We start from the raw sequence: 18,123 nt of genomic DNA, 5'->3' as shown, positions 1-18,123 counted from the left end.
ATCTTTTTGACCACCTACCTATCTGGCTCTGGGCTAACATTTCTAAAGTTCGGAAAACACAACTACCATTTTCTTCTCATGCTACGTGTAGAGAAGGCAGTTCAGAAAACTCAGAACTTTAAGATATTTAGGAGGAAAATATTAGAATATTTTACCCACTGTCAACTTAGCAGATACCTCAGTAGCTACTACATGCCAGCAAGGCCTCCATGGGTAGGGATGTCAGACTGATGAGCCTTAATGGGAGAAGTGGTCAAGAAGTGGAGTTTGTGTCTGAGACGGTTTTGCTCAGGCCTGGTTCCTGAGCACATTCCCCAAGTCCCTGTACATCTGTTATGTCTGTGAGCCTTGTCTGAAGAGCCACGGTGTTTGTTAAAATTTTGAAGGGAAGTGGGAGAAACCATAAATGAGAACCTAAACCTGCTGTCTCCATACCCAGGTCTCACTTCCCCAACTCCCTCTTTGCTTCTGAACCAAACATTCACCAATCCAGGTAGAAGCTGTTCTCTGCTCCCCTGATCTTCAGGAAGAAGCCTCCAAGGCAGGACAGAGATCCCCTCCTGTGCTGGCCAGAGACTCTACTGAACTCTTGACCAGGGTGCTGGCTGTGGGCTGAGGGGGGCTGGCAGCTCCAACCCAGAGTGTTACTTCTATTACTGGGTAGTTCTGCTTTCACTGGAGCAGGTGGATTTCCCAAAAGCTAGGGCAAGAAGAAGATGGTCTGTTCATGAAATTACATGACTTCAAATAAGGAGTGAGGCCTCAGTCCCTAGCAGCTCTTCGGAATTGACAAAAGATTTCTTAGGTGGTTTCAAATGCCAAAAGCGGTGATTGGTGCACATGGTAGTGACACACTTGGATGAATGTCAGCATTGAATATGTGGAGGGTGATGTAGAGGACTGTCCTTTCTCCTGCATCTCGGGCCCTTCCATTGAGTTGGGAGGACCAGGGACCATGACCAGAAGTCTACAGGTGTCTGCTTGGGAAAGAAGAGATGAATGCTTAAATGATAGCCTCTTATTAGGTTGGTTAAGTTTACCCAAATTTCTTGGGCTCACATATAGCCTCTCTTGGAGGTACACCTGGAAAATTCTTGAAGTCCCTAGTACTGAAATAGCTTCTGGCTGGCGTAACTGATGCACTCACATGGAAAGTTTTCCAGCTTCCAGGGGCTGGGAAATGATCCTAGTTTGGAGCCATGGGATTCACCCAAGAGAATCCTCATTTTGGGAAGGGGGGCAGTGGTAGGCCAGAATGTCTCAGCTGCTGTTCATGTAAAGAGCTCCCTGCTGGGGCCTCATAATTCATCTAGCTTGCGACCATGTGGCCAGGCTGGGGTTGATTTGCTCTGTCTTGTTTATTAGACACCCACCCCCTTTGTCTCTCTTCCACCCAGAAAACCACAATGAACTATACAGGCTGATCCAATTAAGATTCGTGGTAATTGAGAGGGAGAGAGGGCCTCTTGGAGAGACAGTGACTTTGGGCTTTGGTCTGTGAAGGAGAGGTTCCTGTGCCATATGTATGAAGAGTGGAGGTGGGTAGCAATTAAAGGCCTACCTTATTAATTGATCATTCACTCCAGATGACCATGACTTCCCTGTAGGTACTCTTCCCGTAGGCATGTCCACCCTCTGTCATTGAATCAGAACATTTCATTCACCATGGCCAGGTTTCTTAAAGGGTGGTCCATGAACCATCTGGGGTGCATGTAAAGATTTTAGCCTTCTAGACCTTGCCCAGGCCTTCCCAGCCAAATGCTCTGGAGTTAGAGCCCAAGAATCTGTGTTTTTAAACAACCTCCTGACTTATTTCTTAACTAAAGTTTGAGAACCCTCTGAAGGATTATCTGGGGGTAATATTATTGATTCTGTTTGAGTGGTGGGAGTTCATCTAAATAAAACTTTTCGTTCTTCCTTCAGAACATTCCAATGAAGCTTTGAATCCTTATAGGCATAAGTTCACCAGTCCTCTCAAATATGAATCAAATATCTCTGCTGGTCCCCAAACCTCCATTACTTAGGAAGGTAAAGAAAGGAGAGAAGGAGAGAATCTATCATTGCTTTCCTGGCTGTAAACTGTTACTGGCTTCAAAGCAGGCGGGCTGGTTGGCTATCTGCAAGGCTGCTTTAAACCAGTATTGCAATGGTAGTGGTAGAGGCCGTGTTTTCTCATCCTGGGGCATGATGGGCCATCTCTATCAGGCAGGTGGACCCATGCCCATTGATCCCTCACACCCTGCTCAGTGGGCCTTTCCCTGCCACTTGAGCACAAACATCTGTGTCCTTCAATGACCTGTCCAGCTCTGTTGTTTGGTTTCCTGTGGAGAGAGGGCTTTTCAGCATTCTGTTTCCTGCCTCACCCTGCTCTGCCTCCCTGTCCCACCTTAGTGACCTCTGACCCTCTAGTCTTATTTGAGCCAAATTTTACTGTGGCCTTTGTCCAGTTCTAGTTTTTATCCAAATGGCATGACACCAGGGGTTTAGGTTGGCTTGAGATTCTGAATACCTCCTTGTCATGATACTGGATCGTTTCAGCCCAGGGGTCTGCCAGCAGTGGAACTTTTTGCTGGTGTAGACTCAAATGGCCCCGTGAAACAGGGCCCAGGCAACAGGAGGTCTGAAGGCCTAGAGGACTTGATTTAACTGGCAGTCCCCTAAAGATGGCACACCTGTAGGATTCACTGTGGGAGCTATAGGTCAAAAAATGCTCTCTCTGCTTCTCTTTTAGGTGGGAGCTTCTCAGGGGTGATGTGGCACAGTGGGGCCCAGAGTGCAAAATGAGGCCAGGAGCTCAGGAGTAGGGGAGGCCAAGACCTGGGAGGAGAGGGAATTCAGTTTGGTAAGAAAGGCATTAGGGGAGCCCTGAAAGAGGGACTAAGATTATAAGAAGGATTGGAATGGAGGAGGTGGGACTCAGAACTAAAATTTAGGAAAAGGATCTCCAGCAGGTTTACGTGGTTGAACCTGGAGGCCTGGAGGGCTCTGAGAGGAAGATATTGTCTCATCCACAGGCAGGTGAGTCCTACTTAAAAGGAAAACATTCTGACCCAGTAAGGGGAGTGGACACTGATTTCCAATGATGTTGGAGATCGGTGCAGCCTCTGTGCTAACATCACAGTTCCTTTATATAGCAAAAGCCATGAAATGTTCATACCCTTTGGCCTGGTAATTCCACCCCCAAGATTGTCCTAAGGAAGCCATCCAACTGAAACAAAGAAATTCTTAAAAATATCCTCTGTGTGCTATCTAGAAGAGCAAAACTGGGACTAGAACCTTTCATGTCTCGCTAACATTAGGGGAAGAATTTCACAACCCATCATGGTGGTGGTGGAATGTTTTTTCAACCTTTAAAATGGTAATTAGGAAGATTATATAGGAACGAAATATTCAATAGATGGTTCAAGACATAAGAGAACATTAAATAGTGAGTACATCACAATTGGCCACAGCTGTAAAAGCAGTGTAAATGAGGAAGATAATATGCAATAACGAAAATAGTTACGTTAAGGTTGTAAAATTAAATTTCTTTTAAAAATATATATATACATTTTAAATTTTATAGCAAGACAGGGAATTTCCAGCTGAAGCCCTATCCCTCTTCAAATATTTTTCTGCTCTCACCTGCCCCTTTTCTTGAGTAACAGCAGCTCAAGGACATCTCATCATCCAACCTGAGCATATTTCCATGTGTGTTCTGCACTGCCAGGCCCCGTGGAGCACACAGATGGTATAAGATATGGTTGTTTGAACTAAAGGGCAGGCAGAGGATGTGTTCCTTTGCTGGGGAAACAAGATGTACCTGATGTTTTTATTTCTTAGGATTGCTGTAACAAGCACAAAAGATTAGGTGGCTTAAAGCAACAGGAAATTAGCGTCTCACTGTTCTGGAGGCTGGAAGCCTGAGATCAAGCCTGTGTCAACAGGGCCCTGCCCCCTCTGAAATCTGTAGGGGAGAATCCTTCCTTGCCTCTCCCAGCTTCTGGTGTTTGTCAGGCATCCTTGGCATTCTTTGGTTTGCAGCTACAGCACTTTATTCTCTGATTCCATGGTCACATGGCATTCTCTCCTTTGCCTGTCTCTGTTCTCTTCTGAGGACACTGGCTGTATTGGATTAAGGGCCCACCCTACCCCTGTATGACCTCGTTGTAATTTTTATGACTTCATTTAACTGATTCCATCTTCAGAGACCCTATTTCCAAATAAGGTTACATTTATGGGTACCTGGGATTAGAACTTGATTTTGGGACTGGGGGTGGGGGGTAGTGGGGGCTGTGGAGTAGCCCTGGGGGGAGGATGAGGTGATCCAGGCCTTCAGCTGGGGATGAAGGAAGGCTCTTTGGGACCAGGCGAGCTTTTAGGACAGGGAAGCGACCAGCCTGGCCCCAGGGGAGCCTGAAGAGACCAGCCGAGTCTAGTTCGTGTAAAATGGATTCTGTTCAGTTCATCACAGCTTTGAGTAAGATGGAGTTAAATGAGATGTCCGTTATTCACCCCATTGTTTCTAGAGACTGGAAACTGAAGTCCAGGAATCTCCAGAGCCCCTGGGGACAGGGGTGGTGTGTAGGCCAGCTCCCATCACCGTGCCCGGTGGTAAACCCGCAGACCTACGAAGCCACGTCTCAGAAGGTGGCGCTTTGAGGCCGGTGGCAGCGCGGGTGGTGGGGGGATCAGCCTTTCTTCTCCTTTGGTGACCCCTCCTTTTAAGTCTGCCCCTGTCCTGCATAGGTGTCAGGTGCTCCTGGGGGGCCACCCCATCCACCCTTTCCATTTGGGGGACTTTTGACATTTTGTTTAAACTGGGATGTGATTGAAAGTGTGTGAGGGTGAGAACCGGAGGCACTGGCCCTTTAAGACTCAGCTTGCAAGTGAATTTTTGGTGGAGGAAGCACTGAACATTTAATTTTAGGGCTGGGGAGGGGGGTAGGGGAGTCCCTACCACATCTGGTTTGTGTTAAGCCCTTCCTTGCAGAAAAGGGCCGTGTTTACGGTTAAAGTCCGGCAGAGACTGGGGAGGGAGGGACCCCGCTTTCCCCCACTGGGGAGTGTGGCGCAGGGACAATGCATATACCTCCTTCTTGTCTTTTGACCCTGTCCCAAGCAAAACAGTTCCAACTTTGAGAAAAGTGCAGCATCCATTTTTATCCCTGAAGTTAAAGCAGAACGTTTGCCTTCAAACAGCTGCCGGCAGCTGGAGCTTGCCAGGCCGAGGCTCTATTCCTTGTGAGCTGGAACTCCCCGGAGTTGGCTGGGCTGTCAGCTCAGGCTGTGTGGAGTCTGCAGGGACCCAGAGAGGTCAGCGTTGCTGCCGGATCTAAGGAGCCCGTGGAAAGCGACCGCCAAAGGCCTCGCGCCAACCCGACGGCCTCCCTCCCCACGTCCCCTTCAGGACTGAGGGGTGCAGCCTCAGAACCAGAAGGTCCAGCAGAGGCCAAATCCAGTTGCCTCTTGGAGGCCCAGGGGGCTGAAGAAGCCTGTCCAAGAACACACAGCAAATCAGCGGCAGCCTCGGGATGCAAACCCAGCTCTCCTGACTCTTGAGTCTGGTTCGGTGCTCTTTCCGTGACACTGTCTGGTTTTCGCTTCTGCCTTGATGTCGGTGTTAGCCTTCCACATGCTGCCGCCTCACAGGGCTGGCTTTCGGGTCTTGAGACTCAGCAGAAAAGCTCCCTAGACTGAGTGCCTTCCGGCATGGCTTGTTCACTGCTGTTTCCCAGCAGGAGCACGGTCCCTGGCATGGAGTAAGAGCTTAGAAAATATTGAGTGAATGGACACTGGGTGGGGGGTGGGCATGGTGGTGTTCCAGTTAGACCACTGCTTCTGGGATTGGGGTGGGGGGTGGGGGGTGCCAGACATAGATACCTGTTCACGAGGTTCTCGTTCCAAGCGTCCTGTTTCACCAGCCCTTTTCCATCTCAGCACATCACCCACTCTTAGAAAGCTTAGAGTTTCGCTGCAGGGTGCCTTAGACAATCAAATATTCCATTTGAGTTACAGGTGAGGAAACTGAGGCAAGGCTTTACAGCTTCATCAGCCAGTGCCCCAATGTGCTGGGTTCCAGAGCTTTCATGCATTCCTGCCATTTGGGAATTGAGGGTAGAAAGAGGCAAGGCCCCTCTCGTCCGTTGGGCCTCCGTCCCGACGTGCTGTTCCTCCCTCAGGAGGGTGAGCCATTCCTTTTCTCGCTCATCTCGCTCTGCTTCCTCTTCCCCTGAGGTGGCGGATGGTGGGGTGATTTCGCCAGAGCAGTCTGGGTAAAAAGGCTGGGCCTGTGGGGCAGGGATTGGGCCCAGTCATCCGCCTGTGCCTTCCTAGAAAGGGAAAAAGAGGGCAGGCTGGTTCACTTCCTGGGAAAGCAAAGCTAGTCATCCAGAGTCAGGGCGGGGAGGTGCGCATCAGTCACCCATGGCCTCCAGCCTTGGGAGATACTTCCCTTCTGCAGAAACTGGTTTTCGCCTCGGGCGGAGGGCATGGAAAGGCTCCTGTGCTGTACAGCTGGGCCGCCACCCAAGCCCACCTTTGTGATTTTTAGGGTACTGGTTCCCCTCCTTCTCGGCAGGGCAGGAGGCAAGGAGAGGAGCCCAATCTCTGGGCCACGGGGTCATCCTGCCCCATTCTAACAGGAAGTTCTAAAGCACCCTCATGAGTCACAATACATTTCTGTTTTACCATCTTCCATTTCTTTTTCTTTTTATAAAAATAAGGCATGCTCAGGATTTAAAAAAAAAGAAAGAAAAGAAAGAAAGCAGGTATGGAAAGTATCAAATGTTTATTGCCCACCCCAATCCAACTCATCACAAGTGACAGTGTTGTTTTTCTATGCCCTATACAAGATTTTCCTCTTTACATATTTATCTATAAATAGTGTATGTTTGATGTATTTACTAGGTGTGCTGCTCAAGGATTTTAGGAGCCCCAAGCAGGGCTGACAGGTCAGCAGAGGGCCCTGGACATCTCCCTCTTCCCTGGGCTGGGTCCCTGGCTGGGCCTGCCACAGTAGCTGTCTCAGAGGTGGGCGGGCTGGCTGTGGCACAGCTCTGTCTGGAGCCGCTAAGTCAATGAGAAGCTTCAGCATCTTCTGGCAGAGAAGGGCCTTTTGGGGCCAGATCCCTGGCCCTCCCCGCTCCCCACCCTCCTCCTGCAGCAGACTCAGGGTATCCTGGGGAGGGGGGAGCCCAGGGACAGCCGAGTTGCTGGCCCCACTCTCCACATTTGCCCTGCCCTGCCCCCCAGTCCTTCCTGTCCAAAGGCTGTTTCTCGTCCAGAGGCTCCCCCGGAGGGATGGTGTGTGATAGATTTTTGGCCAGTGAGTTACAGACACTAATGCAAAACTTCCTAGTTTCCTTTGGAGCGATTCTTGTCTGTTCTTGCTAACAGATCCCAGCATGTCCTTGTCTGAGTCCTGCCTCGCCAGAAGCTGCTGTTCCCGATGGCTGGCTGCCATGCGCCATGGCCCTGTGCGGAGCAGACCGGCCTCTGCCTGCTCACCACTGCAGCTCTCCAGGAAGCGCTGCTGACATCCCCGCAGGCCTCTGTGCATCATTCCCTCTTGGGTGCCCTGTCGGTGCCGCTCAGGGACACGTACCTTGTTGGCAGTGTGTGGAGTGTGTCAGCTAGATGGTAGTTCCCCGAGAGCTGGGCTATTTCTTGTTCATTCTTGTGGCCCGCTCCGGGTGGATCTAGAACTCTGTAATTAGTAGGTGCTCAGAGAAAAGCACACACGCAGAGAGGAAAGAATTTGGTATTGGGTATTAGGGAACTCCTGGGCTTTGGTTTTGCTCTGCTATTTGCTGGTTGGTTCACTTAATCCCCCGAACCTCAGTTTTACCATCTCTAAAATGGGATCAAAAAAAAAAAAAAAAAAGACAACTACCTCTTAAATTTGTTGTAAAGAGTAAATGTGAGAATCAGTGTAAAGTGCTTAGTAAATTGTCAATAAATGCCAGCTAGTGCTCACCCCAAGTGGGAGAGGGGTCCATGCCAGCTGAGCCTGGGGGAGGACTGTGCAGGAAGGCAGGGCCTCGTGGTGCCCAGGGTGCCTTCCCTGTACTTGGCTGGTCCCAAGCCGAGTTCCCCTGGAGAGGCTGGATGAGGGGAGGAAGGGGCTGTGCGAAGCTGTCTGGCTGGGTGGCGGCAGCTTCCTCTGCAGCAGGAAATTGTTTCCTCCCCAGGGAAATGGGAGTCACTGAACTCTGGAGTGGGGCCGGCATTATGGGATTATGAGGGGCGGGGTGTGAGAGAGAAGGGTCCCTTGGGCTTCGTTCCAGATGTGACGTGTTCTCTGAGCCCAGACACAGTGACCCTTCCTGCCGGACCTCTAGGAATCGTGCTCTCCAGCACCGGACGTTTCGGTTCAGAACTCCCTCCTACCCTGGCTTGCCGTAGGACTGTGTTCGTCAGTGTGTCCTACCTCCCCTTTGAGATTATAGCCTCTAGAGTCCCCATTTCCCTGATGTTTGGGGACAGAAAGTAGCCTCCATCTCCATGCAGTAGAAATCCCCTCTCCCCTGCAGCATGGTGTGACTGTGTCTGGGCTAGGGGAAGGGAAGAGGAGAGCGAGTCCTGCTTTTGAGCTGCCTGTTGCTGCCTGGGCTTCCAATGGGAGAGCGGATCTCACGCGGTGGGGAGGCATTGGAAGGAGCGCCCAGCAGCCCTGGGGAGGAGGGAAGCTGCCATCTCACTTCCTGTATCCTTGGGCAGGTTTTTATTCTGAGGCTCAGTTTCTTTGTCTGTAAAACAAGACGATCTACCTTGCAGGGCTGTTGCCAGGACTAAACGAGATGATGGACGTAAGCGACTCCGATAGTTTCTGCACCTCCTGGGCTCCTTAAGTGGTGGCAGTTGTCATTAGTGGATGTGTGGAGGAGGCTATGATTCTTCCTTGCCCTTCTTTCCCTTCTCTGCACAGAAGGCAATAAAGACTTCCTGTGCCTTTCTCTAGCCTGCAGTTGCCCAAACTTGCCTGATTATAGGATTCACCTGGAGTACTTGTTAAAGCTATGGAGCCTTGGGCTCTACCCCCAGAACTTCTGAACCGGAGCGAGAGGCCAGGCTGGGGAGTAAGAGGAATCTGTATTCTTTTTTCTTTTTTTTTGCATGGGCAGGCACCAGGAATCAAACTTGGGTCTCTGGCATGGCAGGCGAGAAATCTGTATTCTTTTTTCTTCTTTTTTTTTTGCATGGGCAGGCACCGGGAATGGAACCCGGGTCCTCTGGCATGGCAGGCAAGCACTCTTACCTGCTGAGCCACCGTGGCCCGCCCAGAAATCTGTATTTTTTTTTTAATCATTCCATTCTATATATAATCAGTAATTCTCAATATCATTACATAGCTGCATATTCATCATTTCTTAGAACATTGACATCAATTCAGAAAAGAAATAAAACGATAACAGAAAAAAAGATTATACATACCATAACCCTTACCCTTGACTTTCGAAATCTGTATTCTTAATGTCTCTCGTAATCAGGCGGTTTGGGGAGCACTGCTTCCCTCAGTGCTCTCGCAGGGGCTGTGTCGTTTGATCATCACAGCAGCCCACTGAACCCAGGCGGGGATGGCTGACTTCCCAGGTGAGACTGTGAGCCTCTAAGGGACCGACGTGGGGCCCCTCGGCATTCTGGGGGTGGAACCAGAATTGGAACTCAGATCTCCCAGGGCTACGCGCTCACTGTGCCTGCAAACATTCTACTGAAGCATGGAAAAGTGGGGAGATGGGGAGACGTGGAGTGACAGGAAGGAGGTGAGTCACGCAGACTGCAGTGGCGGAGAGGGGAAATGGGGCCCCCTTCTGCTGCCCGGGGCCGGGAGGAACCGGTCCTGAACCCCACCGGGGACACTCACCCAGTTTTACCTTCTGAAAGTCATGGACTACGTGCGTGCAGCTGGCCTTGGGCTTCTTCTCAGAAGAAGTGAGAATCACTTCTCACCAGTGAGAATCAACTGGTGTTGGATATAAGGTTAGGAAGGCACGACTTTAGTCCCAGGACATGTGGGTACGTAGCATCCACTGCTCCTTGCTCGTTAGGTCTGGGAAGCCTTCTAGAAACTCAAGCAGGGCTGGCTCAGCTGTGGGAAAGTGGCAGAGTGTACGGGAAGCGAGGAGCGGGTATTGCTGGGGTTGGCCGGCCACTCTGGGCAGAGGGGCCCGCTGCCTCGCCTGCTTCCCCATTCCCAGGGCTGTCCTAGACTATTAGAGAAAAACCCTTTTAGACCCTCTCTACACTTCCTGTTTCTAGTTTACTCTCAAGAGGCTTTTAATGATCATTTCAACCTGATCTTCTCCTAGATGTTGGTGGAGATGCTTCGGGTGGCTGGGAAAGCTTGACATTGCTCCATTAGAGAGGGTCCTAAGGCTGTGGTTGTCCACCTTGATGGCTCTTTAAAATCACCTGGGGATTTAAAAAACTGCCTCTGCTTGGCCTCACCCCCAGAATGTGACTCGATTGGTCCAGGATGAGGTGGCTCTGTCCAGCAGTCTGGGGGTGGATAGAACCCTGCCCCGGGCAGTTGCAGGAGTGTAGCTGGTGCCCACTGACCCCTGCTCAGCCTCAGGAGCCTCGGGAGAGAGGAGGGACAAGGGGGAACAAGTCTCCCCAGTCCCAGACTGCCCATGCCTGGTTGTACTGCTGGCTCCTCCGCTTACTGTTTGGTGTGACCTTGGGTGACTGTGAGCTTCTCTGTGCCTCAGTTTCCTCATGTGTGAAATGGGATTAATGACTGTACTTACATCATAGGGTGGCCAGGAGGATCCATGGAGTTCATCCTGGTGGAGCCCTTGGGACAATGGCCTGGGAAGGCGTCCTGAGCTCCGAAAGTCCTTCTGCTCTGACCTTCAGGTTAGATGGTCCAGCCAAGGACTTTGGACCCTCCCTTGTGAACCGTGGTGAGCCACTGGAGGTGTTTTGGGCAGACAGGACTGTGTGGAGTGGAAAGCTGTGTTTCAGTGAATGACTTCTTTTTCTATCCACTCATCCATCCCTTGGCTCAGGTCAGAAACCAAGGCATGACCTCTGATCTCTCCCTCGTTCTCACTCCTGAGTAGCTCTCAGATCCACCCACTTCTGTCTCCACCACCATGCCCTGCTCTGAGCTAACTTTGTCTCCTTCCTGGTCTTGCTGACAGGCTTGTCTACCTCCAATCTGGTCCTCACACCGCAATCAGAAGTCTCTTTCCAAGATGCAGGCGGAGTTAAGTTCACCAACACCCCAGCCCCACACCTGGCACTCTGCACCCGACCCGGACCACCCCACCCTCAGCTGCAGTCCAGCAAATCCTCTTCAGTGGCTTCCATTGTTCTTAGGAGAAATAATCAGGCATGCCTCAGGCATCCCCTGCTCCTGGGTGTCCTTTGACCTGAGCCTCTTGCTGTCCTTTCCTCTTCTCTCTGCACCAGCCCCTAGGACCATTTTTGAGTTCTTTGAACAGCCCTTATTCCCTTCTCACTGGGGCCTTTGTGGCACGGCCCCTGAGCTCCCCCCACCGCACGCATAGAGTGACTGTACCTCAGGTCTGCACCTGTTGTCCCAATATAATTATAGCACCTGTTACCATTTTCAAGTGCCCCAGTTTGGTAAATAATTTATATGGTCCCCCTTCGTATTTACAAATGCTTCATCTAATCAGCATCTCTCAGGCTTAGAAATTCAGTGGTTTCCTTGGGGCAGATGCCAGGCACACATATACCCTGGGCCAGGTGTGAGCCCATTTTTGTCTCACACCTTCTGGGACTTTTCCTGTGTGTACTTTAGTGCCGTGTTTGCAAACAAATGCTCATTTATAGGATCCGCTGATTGACGTTTATTTCCCCTATTAGACTAAATGTTCCATGTGGACAGGGTCTGTCTTTATTTGCCGGTGATGTAACCCCAATGCCTGATACCTGGTCAGTGTTGGATAAATGTTTACTGAAGGAATGAATGCATGCATGAATGAATAAATGAATGAGTCTGGTGCCAGCTCGCTGGCAGAGGAAACCTGGAACCTGAGACAAGTCAAGAGAATCTGCAGCAGCTTGCCGTGAGGGAGGCTGCTGACATGGGGCCAATCCGAGCCCAAACAAGCTGGCTGCCCACAGTCTGGCATACAAACGACCCGACTTGGCCACCCCTTTCGTTATTCATGGCTTCTCAATGGGCTTTGTGTTTAGAAAGCCAAAAGAGACAGGCATTCAAACTCTCATGCCACCTCCCCAAAACTGCAACTTAGAAGAAAAATGCCTGGCCCGTTTTGCATCTTCTAGAAGCCACAGGGTCCAAGGCTTTGTCCTGTGCACGAGGGCTGGAGGAGATTCCCAGTTTAGTGAGTTTCTGGGAGCTGGGGCCCAGAGGCTGTGGAGCTGTGTGTTGAGCTGCCCTTTTCCCAGCCTTGCCATGAACAGACCCCTGCATGGTTCTAGACCTGGGACTGTGCAAGAAGGCGGGGCAGACTGAGCTGGACACACTGGGACAGGTGATGCTGGCTGGTTCCTCGCTAACTCCCATCTGAGCAGAGATTTGCCCAGGAGAGTCTGTCCCAGCACAGTGGGAAGGGCTCAGGTGTTCATGTCCTCGAGACCCCCTTCATAACTTAGGTCTGCCTCCTACTACTGTGTGGCTATGGAAAGGTTGCTTAGTGCCTCTGGCCCTCAGTTTCCCTGTCTGTGACATGGGCTTGTTGAATGAGGTTTGCTGAGATGGGGTGCAACTACAGTCCCGGCGTGAGCACTCTCTGAGTGGTGATGATAATAGCCAACCTCTTTGAGCAACTCCAGGATCAGATTCACTATTTCCTCCCTTCCCCTTGGGGCTCAGAGAGGTCCACTTTGGTTTCAGTGTCCCTGTCTTTAAGTCAAGTGCGTAACACTTGTGCTTTTCTCTCGAATGAGGTAACACTGCGGAGGCGGCAAGCTCTCCTTGGGCTGCCCCTGCTCTCTGCCGTCCCCTCCTCCTGCACAAGTTCCAAGATAAAAAAAACCCCATGGATCGATTTATCATGGAGGAGGGCTGTGGGCGCCCTTACCCACAAACAGAAGCTCCATGCTGTGCCCCATGTAGAGGCCCCCTGGGATTCCCAGCAGAGGTGGAGGGTCCCGGTCACATTTTCCTGCAGCTGCATCTCTTCCCACCCTTCCGGAAACGTGGAAGTTTCCACAGACACATTCCTATTGCCCAGCCTCCTGCTCCCTGCTGCTGATTGCTTTGCTTCCCTGTTCCTGCAGCCAGGCTGGCCAGGCCAAGCCAGCAGCCTGTTGTGCAGGGCAGCTGAGGCCCCAGACTTCTGACGAGCCTGGTGGGCAGGCCTGAGGGCTGTCCCCGCCTAGGACCACATCGCCTCGGGCCTGGCTGGGGCTTTCCTTTGCCCACAGGCTGCCTACAGCGCCTCAAAGATTGTTTGGAGTTCTGTGCCGCTTTTTTATTGTGCTGGCATGTGTGATGTCGGTTTCTTCTGTTTCTGGAGATGAAACTTATTTTCCTGGACCTTTGGTGAAGGGGATTGAGTTGATGAGGCCCCCCCCAGTTCACAGCCCACTCGCATCGTTGGTCCATGCAAGGCCACTGTACATCATCACATTTTACCCTGTTACCCTTCCTGCGAGGGACACCCAGGTTGTCCCACTCATCCCTTCACTCGCAACACAAATAATGCAGTGAAGAGCAACACTCTCCAGTACATCTCAGTATTCACCCAGCGTATCTCACCCTGGGTGGGAATTTCTCTGGGAGGTGAATTGCTGGGTCGTAGGGTGGGTGCACATTGAATTTCATGGTGAAGTGCTGGACTCCTCTCCACAATAGCTGTACAGGCCACACCCTCTTCCTAACCAGGCAACAGGGCTTCTGGATCTCTGAACCCCACCACTATTTGGCACAATCAGCTTTCTACGTGTGTTTGCCATTCTGTTGGTTGTAAAGGGATAAATGACTGTTTTATAGTATGCGACTGAAGAGGAACTGTTGAAGTGTCAAGCCTCTTTTTCTCTTCCTCCACTTGGCTTTTCCACGCCAACTTCCGCTTGGGCATGGAATAATCGCTGTCATAGTTGATAATCTTTATGATCCTCTGCAAAAAGATCCCTGGTAGCGGCAGATATAGATTCAGCCTGTTGATGCCTTAGTCCCCTATAGGGAATTTTCTACTCCTTAGGGTATTTCCCCTGGTGCAAATCACTAAAACAGCTTCAGCCCTTGTGGCCTATGGCACTTCCACAGTAGCTGGACTCTGGGCTCTTGGGCTCACCAGGGTGTGGGCATCTCTGGCAAACTCAGGGTTCTGGGTTCCCTGGAGCATTGAGCTTTCCCTTGGGAGGCCATGCTTCCTTCCACCTGCGTTTGGAGTGAGGTCCTGTGGCTGCGGGGTGGCATCCCACAGGAAGGAGGTGGGGAGCATCATGGCATTGGGTTGGAGTCCGGGTCAGACCCATCCCGAGGTCCTATTGATGGGGTCAGGGCTTCTGGAGCCCCGGAGAGCTGGGGTGCAGTGCCTGCTGGAGCATGCCAGCTCGGACTCAGGAATAAAATGGGCATCAATGACCCCCATATCCCTCCAATGCTTCCTGGGCACCAGTTAGTAAACAAGGGCAAATTCCATGGGCCCTGGAATCATTCCTATGTCTCACTCCTTTCCCATCTTTTCTTTTCCCTTTCTCTCTTCTTTCTTGCACTTTAATAATGAACTCTAGATGCTACTATTATTTACTACTCTATGTGCTAGACTTTTTTGCATGTATTACCTTGTTGAAACCTCTTCTTCGCAGCCCAGTGAAAGATATTAGCCCTGTATTACAGTTGAGGAAACTGAGGCTCAAAATGTCTGAGAACTTGCTCAGCTCTCAAATTGCAGATCCAGTTTGAACCCCAGTCTTCTGTGCCCAAACCTGTCCTCTAACCACGTAGCTGGTGGCCTCAGGGTGTGGTCTTTGGACCAGCAGCATCACTGTCACCTGGACACTTGTTAGAAATGCAATTTCCCTGCTTGCCCTAGACCTGTTGAATTAGAAACTCTGGTGGTGGGACCCGGCCGATCAGTTTTGACAAGCTCTCCAGGGGATTTCTGAGCACCTTTGAGTCTGAGAACCACTGCCCTGAACTATTCTATCAGAGAGGTGCAGTGTTCTCATTGGGCCTGGGGCCTCATTGGGCCTGGGGCCTCCTTTCAGGCTCCCCAAGTCACTGAAAGCACTTGATTGAGCTGATGCCCCAGCTGCCTGCAAGGATGTGACAGTGGCTGTCTGTGTGCCCGGGTGCTGCACCGAAGGCCGTATCTCGAGAAGGCTGGGATGGCCAGGGGTGGCCTGTGAGACAGCGTAGAGCAGAAGTTCTTGTCTGCAAGGTTATTTTTTTTGGAGGGCTGGGAAAAGGGCACAGAGAGGAGACCTGGGAGCCCTCTTTGTCCTAGTTGTATCTCCTTTTTTCTTGCAAATTGGAGAGGAAGCTCCAACAGGGGCTTGGAATCTGCGCAGACTTATCTTTCCCAGTGAGCAGAGCACATTCAGAAAGCAGAAATAAATGACCTCGCAGAGAGGAAGGGAGCAAATTGTGTTTTGTTTTATTTTATTTTTTGAGCCTTCACCATAAGTCAAGCACTGTGCTGGGGCCCTGTATGTAATTCTTACTTCACTCCCAGAAGAGAAGGATTCGATCACTCCCATTTCACAGATAAGGCCCTGGAGGCTTTGAGCTGTAACGTGACTTGTCCAGGGTCCTGCCTCAATTACCCAGAGGAGCCAAGTTAGGAGCTCGAGTCTCCCAGACCACAGAGCTGCCTCCCCCACCCCCCACCCCTTATTTTATGAGTATCAGGCAGGGCCAAATCCTTGTCATCTGGGGAAGCTCTCTGTGGGATTGAGTGACCCATAGCTCTAGACGTCGTGCCAGAAAAACCAAATGACCTCACTTTTGGGTGCCTTTTCCTTCTTTGGGGAAGGAATGTGTGGGCCGCTCTGTGTGCTGTCAGACCTGCAAGGGCCAGACTTGGATTCCAGACGTGGGGGAGGTGTCACAGGCAGGGATGACTTCAGGAGGGTACTGGGAGAGGGCTGGTCTCCCACTGGCCACCCAGAACGGAGTGTCACTGCAAGGAGCATAACCTTTGTTTAAGCAAATGCCCTGGGGAAAGAGCCACTCCCCTGGGGAGGCGTCGACCAGGCCACCTACACTGGAAGCTCAGGGTTCAGGCCTGGCTCCAGTGCTGCATACACACAAAGACCAGTGCACCCCAACTCCCCATCCCCAGTTGTCACTGCAGCCTGCATATGGGCCCATTAGCTGAACTAGATCAGTTCATTGACATCAGCCAAGAGGGCAAGGGTCCAGGGCCTGCCTTTGAGATTGGTTTCCTACCAGTGGGCCTTTTTACTGTGACAAGAGCCTTCGTGGGGTCCTGGAACACGGTTGGCTTTGGACATCTCGTGAGCATTTAGTCTGTGCAGCACTGGGCTAAGCCCTTTCTGTTAGCTCACATAACCCTCGTCACAGCAGCCTATGGAATAGAGACTCATTTTTATCTCCATTTTACTGATGAGGATAACTGGGGCATGGTGAGGCCAGTAACTAGTCCAGGATTACAAAACCGACAGAGCCTTGAGATGACTGGACATTGCTGCGGTTGGGGGGAGCTGATCAGAAGGGGGTGTGGGAGGTGGTGGCCTCTCATTGGCCAGGAGGTAAGAGGACAGACCTTGCTTCCTCATGGGGATCATGACTTTTGAAACAGCTCTGAATTCTTGAGGAGCTCCTAATTGCCACCAGCATAGAGCAGGAAGGCCTCTGAGCCACCCAGGCTGCCTTCAAGAGGCCTGCGCCCCCTCTCCAGCCAGGGGATTTCGTGAGGTCAAACACACCCCCAGCCTTGGCCCTGATGACCCTCTGGTGTCCGGTGCTGTGCTTTCTACAATGGCCTGTGGACTTGCACAAAGCAGGAAGTGCAATCCTCCAACCCCAGGCCCTCTCCCTGACCGGGAGGCTGGTTTCAGCGTTTCCTAATCAGCAGCAAAAAAAATAGAAGAAATAACAGGATCTCTTTCTTTCCAACATGATGAGCTCTGTGAATGATTAACTCGGATTAAATAGTAAGGAGATGGAAGTGAGAGTATTAGGACAGCAGTGTTTATTGGGTTTCTGCTCTATCCGGGGCATCTGCTTGCTGTTTTGCTCCATTATCTGGATCTGGACAACAGCCGTGCAAAGCAGTGATGTTATTTATCCCCATTTGTCAGATGAGGCCGATGAGGCTTAGACGGGTTAATTGAGGTCACAGCCAGTGAGTGGCAAAGGCCAGCTGGATGAACGTTCATTCAGCATCTGCTGTAGACACAGCACCCAACTAAACCTTTAAATATGTGTGGTCTGATTTGTTCCTCTCCAGTTCCGTGCGGCTGTAGGTTTGCTATCCCCATTTTACAGATAAGGATCCTTATCTGTAAATAAGAGGGTCTATGAGGGGGTTAGGTTGGGTTGGAAGGTTGGGTCTGTCTGCCTCCCCTCCCCCAGCCCCCCACCAGCCCCCGCAGCCTGGGCTCTGAGTTTCCAGGACCCCAGGATTCACGTGACGTGGGGGGAAGCTTCCAAGCCAAGGAAATGGCCTGGCGGTGCTCGGCTTTTTCAGCAACCACTCCTAGGTGGGTGGAAAGAAAGCAGATCTGGGTGGAAATGTTCTGAGGCTCCTGCTTTACATTTGTGAGTGAACCAGCTGACAGGCTGCTTTGAAAGGCTGGCAGTCAGCTCTTGATAAGTTAACCAGATATTCTTGTTTACCTTACCAGAAAGCTCGGCATCTGCGATAACTTGTGGGCAGGTCTTTGCTTAGACAAACCACCCTGTGCCGGGCGTCCTGGCCAGGCTGGCCCCACGTAGGGGTGTCAGATGGCCTTAAGGGCGGCCCGAGGGAGAGAGAACAATCCTGGCTGCTGGGCAGTGGCCTCCTCCGTGTCGGCGGATGCTGCAGAGAACTCAACCCTGCCACACTTGTTTGCCCAGCCCGCTCCAGGGCCGTGGCTGGGGCTCCCGTTCAGCAGCCAGCGACGGCAGAGCAGGCTGCCTCGGGCACGGGGTGCTCGCCGAGAGGGGTGTTGGGCTGTGGGGGACCTGGTGGGTTCCTTTTGGACTTGACGAGCCTAGGCTAGGCTCCTGGTTGCTCTGCTCCA

The 18,123-nt window shown here is 51.5% G+C and overlaps 1 protein-coding gene and 1 long non-coding RNA gene across 8 annotated transcripts in view; one reads left to right on the top strand and one right to left on the bottom strand.

Annotated features, from left to right (window-relative positions):
* LOC143651916 (uncharacterized) overlaps positions 1-9,678 on the bottom strand; it is a 39,302-nt gene extending 29,624 nt beyond the window's left edge. For both annotated transcript variants that reach the window (XR_013160331.1, XR_013160330.1), the window contains exon 1: positions 9,415-9,678. This is a non-coding gene — a long non-coding RNA (uncharacterized LOC143651916). The remainder of the gene's footprint in view (positions 1-9,414) is intronic.
* ACTN1 (actinin alpha 1) overlaps positions 1-18,123 on the top strand; it is a 94,605-nt gene that overhangs the window by 23,765 nt on the left and 52,717 nt on the right. The window contains exon 1 of one of the 6 annotated variants that reach the window (XM_077122822.1): positions 9,642-9,743. The exons of the other annotated variants lie outside the window; for them this stretch is intronic. Coding sequence (XP_076978937.1) covers positions 9,699-9,743 — 45 coding nt within the window. The 5' untranslated portion in view covers positions 9,642-9,698. Of the gene's footprint in view, positions 1-9,641; positions 9,744-18,123 lie in introns of those variants that run through there. 6 annotated transcript variants of the gene reach the window in all.

The sequence above is a fragment of the Tamandua tetradactyla genome, chromosome 12 (assembly GCF_023851605.1).
Source record: "Tamandua tetradactyla isolate mTamTet1 chromosome 12, mTamTet1.pri, whole genome shotgun sequence".
In the NCBI taxonomy this organism is placed as follows: domain Eukaryota; kingdom Metazoa; phylum Chordata; class Mammalia; order Pilosa; family Myrmecophagidae; genus Tamandua; species Tamandua tetradactyla.
This window is presented reverse-complemented; position numbering and strand designations above follow the sequence as displayed.